The sequence below is a fragment of the Cupressus sempervirens genome, chromosome 6 (genome assembly GCF_028749045.1).
Source record: "Cupressus sempervirens isolate cs-2001-9-10 chromosome 6, ASM2874904v1, whole genome shotgun sequence".
Classification (NCBI taxonomy): domain Eukaryota; kingdom Viridiplantae; phylum Streptophyta; class Pinopsida; order Cupressales; family Cupressaceae; genus Cupressus; species Cupressus sempervirens.
In genome coordinates this window covers 238,903,684-238,911,769 of record NC_143123.1, presented here as the reverse complement: position 1 = coordinate 238,911,769, position 8,086 = coordinate 238,903,684, and the positions used below count along the sequence as shown (strand labels likewise).

At 33.6% G+C, this 8,086-nt stretch overlaps 2 protein-coding genes across 3 annotated transcripts in view; both read right to left on the bottom strand.

The window, feature by feature from the left end:
- Positions 1–3,077: 3,077 nt before the first annotated feature.
- LOC149552134 (large ribosomal subunit protein mL43-like) overlaps positions 3,078–8,086 on the bottom strand; it is a 120,199-nt gene continuing 115,190 nt past the window's right edge. For both annotated transcript variants that reach the window (XM_089787616.1, XM_089787617.1), the window contains 2 exons: positions 3,738–3,844; positions 3,078–3,618 (listed from right to left, as the gene is read on the bottom strand). In XM_089787616.1, the coding sequence (XP_089643742.1) occupies positions 3,446–3,618; positions 3,738–3,844 (280 nt within the window). In that variant the 3' untranslated portion in view covers positions 3,078–3,445. The remainder of the gene's footprint in view (positions 3,619–3,737; positions 3,845–8,086) is intronic.
- LOC149552136 (uncharacterized) lies at positions 5,833–6,952 on the bottom strand. The gene is made up of 3 exons (XM_089787618.1): positions 6,789–6,952; positions 6,418–6,694; positions 5,833–6,310 (listed from the first exon to the last, which is right to left on the bottom strand). Exons 1-3 carry the CDS (start codon positions 6,830–6,832, stop codon positions 6,278–6,280), a joined length of 354 nt encoding a protein of 117 aa, XP_089643744.1. The 5' UTR covers positions 6,833–6,952; the 3' UTR covers positions 5,833–6,277.

The window sequence follows — 8,086 nt, the reverse complement described above, 5'->3', positions numbered from 1 at the left end:
TATCTATACTGCTTATACAATGTATATTATGTTTATGCAATTAATGCTTATGTAATAGCAAAAAGATATATTAGTGTATACATTTTCTTGTGTTTCAAGGGTTTTGTAGTGGTAATGGATGATATTATGTTGTTTGGAGAGAGAGAGAGAGAGAGAGAGAGAGAGAGAGAGAGAGAGAGAGAGAGAGAGAGAGAGAGAGAGAGAGAGAGAGAGAGAGAGGTAATATGACTACCCAAATAGAAGAAGTAATATGACCACACAAATCTCACCATTACAAATAATAAATTTTAATTATAAGCTATTTTTAAATAATCAAATATTAGAGATATATAGTGTTTTAGTGTAGATATCTTTTTTAATTATTTATAAAATAATATACTTTAAAAAATCAATACAAAAAAATTATTTTTTTAAAAATTATATTACATTAAATAATGCAAATTCCACGACATTTTAGGTTTTAGGGAGGTTTTTAGGGTTTAGGGTTTTTGAGTTCTAGAGGTTTAGATTTTTTAGGGTTAGGATTTAAGGTTTAAGATTTAAGAGTTAAGGGTTTGGTTTTTTAGGGTTAGGGTTTAGTGTTGTCTTAAATTAGGGGTTTATGGGTCTAGGGAGGTTTTTAGGATTTTAGGTTTAGGGATAAGGTTTTAGGGTGTTATTAATTTTAGGATTCTAGGGTTTAGGGCAATAGGGTTTTAAGTTCATGTTTAGTGTTTTAGTGTAGGTTTAAGTTTTAGGATTTACATTTTAGGGTTTTAGGTTATAGAGTAATGTTTAGGTTTATAGGGTTTAGGGATTTAAGGTAAGTGTAGGTTTAGGTTTTAGGGTTTAGTGGGTGAAGGGGTCAAGGATCTTTTAGGGTTTAGGGATAAGGTTTTACAAACCTGGTGGTGCTTTTACAACATGAAGTTATTAGTAATTTTTTTCTATCTTAGAACACTTTAACATGACTTATATTTATTAAATATAGAGAAGCTTCTCTTAGCTTCAAGAATTTTTATATTATATTCTCTACTAACAAGGCCAACCATGTAAAGATGGAAGCTTATATGACCTCCCCTAATTGACCTAAGGCAACTCCAACATCACTCAAGTCAACAACCATTATTTTATATTTTTTATATTACATGTTAAGTGTTAATATTTCATTGTTTACATTACATGAACTCACTTTATGAGTGCATTTATTTTATATATAGAATCTCTAACAATGTATTGTTAAGTAGCACATTTTATTAATGTGGTTTATTATGTGTAAAAATAATTATTTTGATTCAAGATGAAATTTTATTATTATTATTATTACTATTTATTATTGCTTCTTTGTACTATCAAGTTGCACACTTTATTGGTGTGTTCTATTATGTACAAAAATTATTAGACATTTCATGATATCACATGATGTGTAAAAATATATGCATTTAACAATTATGTAATCAATTTGTCATACATTACATTCATAAAGTGAGTTCTTATTCTAAATTCTTTTTAAAATGTTGATTTTAGTAAGGTAATTTATGATTATTCGATGTGAACAATGTTATGTGATGACTTAAATTGTGCATATTATCATGGTAATATTATTATGTCAATTTGATTTTGTAATATGATGACTTATGATTGCCCACTATGAAACACATTGTTTATATAATTGTGTTTGACAACTTATATTATTTATGATTGCCCACTATGAAACGCATTTATTGAGTGACTTGTCATGTGATTTATAAATGATGCATTTGTTTATATAATTGTGTTTGACAACTTATATTAACATTTTTTTAAAATAGCAAATTGTTAAAAGATATTCAAAAAATTGACACTAACCAAAAATATGCAAGGACACAAGACACTTTAAATAATGGCCTCGGCCTACTAACCATTCTTTAAGCTATCAAAATAGAAGGCACCTTAAAGGAATGACCATGGCCAATGGGCATTCCCTTCTGTCTTTGAAGGGGGTTTTAACCCTTTCCAATAATTTAATTTTATTAAACAATGTACTTTTACATGTTATAAAAACTATTAGATCAATCTTTGATCAAAATAGTATTAAAGAAATAAAAAACAAGCAATCAAACCCTTGGTTCCTCTAAATCCACACAACTTCCCTCAAATGCTTGAACGTTCAAGAATGTTGAAAAATAAGTAGCTAAAGTGCTTGCAAATCCACTTAATCCAATATAAACATGTTGATAATTCACAACAAGATCAAATATTTTGTGCATTGAGGTCGCCATAATGGTGAAAACTAAGTAGCTAGAAAGGTTGCTTAGGACTGTAGGGATGTCATAGAATACTTGGCAATTTAATTTTTTCAAGGGCAACATGTTGATAATCCACAAAAAAAATCCATATTTTGTGCACGGAGATCGCTGAATGAAAGGTGTTGCAACCCTACCTGGTGTTGTAACCCTACCTTATCCAATGATCCAATTCAGTAAAAAATTATATTGATAATCAAAATCTATCTAGACAATTAAATTTAGGATAGAATGCTAAGCATGTGCATACCAAGTCTCACTTTTCTATTTTTTCCAACACCACCAAGTACATCAACTTCAATAATTTCAGCTTACAAACGGTCCTGATAGCTACAAATTGTTTGGAATGTTAGTTAGCATTTCACTAGTACATTAAAAAAAGGATATATTAAAGTATAATGACTTGAACATATCTGTGATTTGAAAAATGGATGAATTCTTGAACCAGCCTCTTTCCGTGCTTTGCCTCTCATCACACAAACAGCTCATACTTTCATTGCTGATTTTCATACAGCCTAGTGGAGATCTATAGACATGTTTTCCTTTCAAAATGGCCATCACACAATGTTGATGAAAGATTGAAAACTAAAATATATCGTACTTATCATAAAATCTAATCACATTAATGTATCAGTGTTTATTATTGTTTTCTTCTTATCCTCCTCAAATACAATGTGGGAAAATGAAAGTTGCAAAACTCAAATACTCAGCCCTCACTACCATAATGACAAAAATCATTTACAGAAATGTTTGCCAACAATATGTCTCAACACCATCTAAATTCTGAGGTAAAATGTTTCCATCCCCAAAGAATTGCTCAATTTTGCATATATTGGACATAGAACAAATTAAAATTATTTCCAAGATATCAAAATATCCTTTGCTGCCACCCAAAAACCTGATTCCCCACTAATAAACCATAGAAATTCTTAGAAAGAACAAAAGAACATGATTTTAATACCATGAGAAGCTGATGAACACCATTTAGTTGAAGTTAGATTTCCCAGATCAAACTACATGCTCACGACTAGCATTAAAAAGAGAAAATAGTGTTTAAGCCACAGCACTCCTGGGCTAGTTTTGCATAAAATGTCAAAGATTTCTGAGTTATAAACTCTACCTTTAACAGATGAGTTAGGTTTGAGTATTTCATACTGAACATGAACTTCTTGTCACATAATTTAGATCCTGGTAGCTGTCGTCCAAGTTCCTTGAACACTCCTATTCTTAGTCATGTGCCGATTTTTCAATTTCCTTACTTCTGCTCCCAGAGCATTTCGAAGCCTTATTGCTCGTAATAAAATATCTTTTGGGTCCATATTTTTGACACAGTCTATTCGTACGGTTTTGTCCCCTACACATCAGATCAACAGTTTGCATCAGAAGACAAGAAAATTCTGGCTTCGCTGAGCTCTTAAGATATTGCAGTCTACATGCAGAAGTAAAATGCAGGTTAAATATATCAAAACTCACTATAATATCCTCTAAAGTGTGGATGCTTTCCCCTCTTCAATAATGGAACCACTTCCAATTGAGGATTTTGCTGCTTGAATATGGGTAGCTGAGACTCTATGAAATCTCTGCACATTAACAATTGCAAGATTTCACATGAATACAGCTTCAAATACTTTTTCTAGACTGTTGATGTGACAGAAAACTAAGCCAGTACTATATACACATTAGTCTTGAACAATAAGCACCTGAAAACAATTTCATAGTGTTCCATAACAAAACACTAATGAGTAACTCCACAAGCAAATTGAGATTTCAATTTTATCATATGACAATGGTTAATTCACCATCTGGTATACACTGATAGATATGGTGCTTCCTCTCAAACATGCTTTCCTACTCAACAGAAATACAGCTGTTCAAAAATAAAGAAATGAACCACAGACTCATCCTTAGTTGATAGAAAATGAACAGCAAGAGAATAAAATAAAAAGTTTAAATCTATAACCATTATTCTAGAAAAACACTATTGAACCACAATCTAGTTTCATGAAAGAGAGGAGATCCTTGACAAACTTGTGGTAGTTGAAGAATCTATCCATGCTTTTAATTCTGTTAAATCTTTGGCTGATCATTAAGATGTATATTAGTAAGGCCTTTTGACAAATTCAAATGAGGTTTCATTTACTAATCTTGTAATTAAATTTGGAATTTCTCTCATTATGGATAGCTACATTGTAATTCCCAACTTGCAGGTTTTAGCAACCAATGTGGCCACCCAATTATTTCCATGCAAGCTCAGGCATGGAGACCCTCCATCTCCCTACTTATTCAATTGCTTATCATCATGGTGGAATCTCTCAACATAAACTTGCATATTGCTAATATCAACCACTGCCTCAATAGGGCAAAATGAAGACGATACCCACCATCAATGTTCTGCAAGAATGGATCTTAATAAATTCCCGGGATTTTGTTCTGACAATCAAAGGGTAAATGTTTTGGCAACCAATTTACAGAGAACATACCAAAATGTAAGTTCAGAACAGAGCAGATAATGAGACTGGGACTTTGCAGACCTATTTTTGGTTCAAACATGAGATCAGAAAAATTAAAAACTAGAAGACAATAAACGTTTATAACATTAGACATTCATATACAAATCTCATTAATCTCACTTCCTCAACTTGACCAAACTTGCAAGTTGAGTCTCTGGGCTCAATTCCACCGGGCTTGGCAAGTGTTTGAATACTTAAAAAATCTAGTTGAGTCCCAACAATATGGAATGATCTGTCAGTAACTATCATGCTGCTCGAAACAATCCAAAGATATTTTATGGAACCATGAGAATAACAATCAGAAAAGGATATCGATGATCATAAATCACCATAAGAAAATAAGGATCAACATTAAAAAGGACTTTGTCGAGAACAAAAGAGTTGAGTGCAATAGAAAGCATCCTAGGAGACACGGAGAAAAAGCAGATCGCTTGATCATTCCATGATGATGGAGGAATCTGCCAAATAATTACAACAGAAGGCTCAGAGTATCTGGAAGACCTATGAAGTAATCTTGTCAGGTTGACAAAAATAAATTGTAATATTATTTCCAGTCAAGAAGAAATGCTTATAACTAGGGGTAAGAGCTAAAGATGATGTTTTCTATAAAACAATCCTGGGACAAGTGCCAGTTAGAGGAGAAAGGCAAAGATTTGTCAATGCTGAACATTCTAGAAAATGAACAGTTTGGCCTAGGCTGTTGCTTAGTGTACAGGTCCTTACAAGAGCAAGAGATGAACTTACTATAGCAAAAACTCTTAGTTTCCAATTCGTGACACGAATCCGATTCGGGCACGTGAATCGGATCTGTGGATTCGGGATTTTTTTTTTCCCAATTATGATTCGTGGAAGATTCGTGCATATATATATATATATATATATATAATTATATATATGCATTATATATACTAAAAAAAAGAGAAATATACATAATTCTAAAACTAAATCATTTCATAGTATGAATCTAGTATACTTGATCAATGACATTGATAATTAATCTATTTTCACGATTATAAAGAAAATCAACACATTCACATTGAATTACTGAAAGTGAAAGCTTGTAACATTCAAAATATAGATCATTAAACTTAAAGTTTATAACATGATTTACTCATAAAAGAGTCAAGAGTCAACACTAAAGTTTTTTATTTAATCATCAAATGGATTTTCAAGAAAATCCGCATCAGAGGGGTACTGGTGAGCTGCAAGTGTTGCATCTGTATTAGTAGAGGAACCCAAACCACTAGTAGTAGAGGGGATTGTTAACTCATAATCCTCCTCCTCATCATCCACATCAATCAAAGTGGATCTAGCAAGATCTCGGATGGTCATATCTAAATCAGGAGTCTCGGGTGCTACATCCCAAAGCTTTTCGGGCCCCTTCTTGTACTTAGGATCCTTCCGTGACAACAAGCGCAAATTGTTGTGAATGAACACAAGGTCTTCTGATTTTTTTGGAGCCAACCGGTTGCGTTTGATTGAGTGGATAAAGGAGTAAGTACTTCAATTCCGCTCAGCGGCAGAAGAGCTGGCAACCTAAAGAGAAATTAAAAATTATCAATACAACAATCAAGATAAATAAATTAAATAATAAATTCAAGGAATTGAGAATGTTAACCTTAAGCTTAATTTTACAAACTTACTTGGGATAGGACCTTTATGGCAAGAGGTTGGAGGTACGTGAAGGCTTGCCCATGAAGGTACCACCATTTGATGGCACCCATCTTGCTTTGGTCTGCTATGGCAATAGGGTCGAAATCCTCACCTGAGTTGAAAGCAGCAAATTCACTCCTCACAATTGCCCCAATCTCTGGATCTTGGAATATCTTAGCTAGTGCCCTCTTATACCCATCTGCAACCTCTGCATCTCTAAATGGTGGCACTCTACCTGGAAGGCGAAGTACATCTGCACTATAGTACCTGGGGATAACAAAAGACAATTGAACACTATCAAATATCAATAGCACAAACATTGGATAAAATAAGCACAAACATTTGATAAGAACTACAGTACCTCGGGGATAGAGCATATGCAAGGAGGTGCAAAGGTGTGGTCATCTTGTTCCATCGATGATGAACAATTTTTTCCACCTTCTTGTAAAGGGTGTCCTCAGGATCATTCTCCCTCCTCTGTATGACCTAAGATATGAAATATGAATAATAATTATAATTAGTGAATATGTCAATTTAAACTTTAGAATCTAGATATCTCTCAAATAAAAAATTGTTGTAAAAGAGCGTAAAACTTACCATTTTAATTTTTTCCAGCATACTATACATGGAATCATAAATATCCCCAAGGCATGGCTCATCACTATCTGCGAAGCGAAGCATTGCCATTATTGGATCGGTGATTTCCAACACATAACTCACAAGACCCCACCAATCCTCATCTAGTATCATTCTTCTCACATTTAAAGCCCTTGCTGTATTGGAATTCTTCCAAATGCCCCATTGGGGGCTAATGACCATATGCTTCAATGCTTCTTTTACCTTCCCAAGTCGTCTCAAGACGATTGTGTGAGAGGCAAAGCGGGTTTCAGCAACCTAAGAACATGTTAAACTCAAGTTAGTAAAACATCTAAAAATTAAAACATGTTAATGTAAACAACAACAAAAATTAATAATTGTGGAATCCAATAATATTCAATTATATATTAAATATAAAAATTTACCTTCAATAACTCCAAGTCCAAGAAACTCCTAAAAATTGCTTGTGACATGTGGTGATTTGTCACAAACATTTGAATCTCTTCAGCTTCCTCATATATCCTTTTCACCCAATCTATTTCGGTGCCAATTGCTTTCATCACTAAATTGAGAGAGTGGACGGTGCATGGTGTCCAAAAGATATGATCATATCTAGACTCTACAATTATCCCTGTAGCCCTGCAAACTTTTGCATTGTCCGTGACCACTTGAACAACATTATCAGGACCCACTGACTCTATGGCATCAATGAGAATGCGTGAAATAAATTCTGCATCTTTCACTTGCCCTTCACAATCAACTGCCTTCAAGAACATTGCCCCCTTAGGGCATACAGCAATAACATTGATCAATGGACGGTTTCTACAATCTTTCCAACCATCCGAAATAATAGACACACCTGATTGAACCCAAAAATCTCTTATTGGTTGAAGTTGAGCCTCTACATTTTTCCTCTCATCATGTAATATGGTAGTGCGCAACTTCTCATAACCAGGCGGTTTGTAACCATGGGGTGCATCATTTATTGCTTCCACCATCTCCCTAAAATAAGGTGATCTAGCAAAATTAAATGAAACACCATTTGCAATTAAACAACGTCCA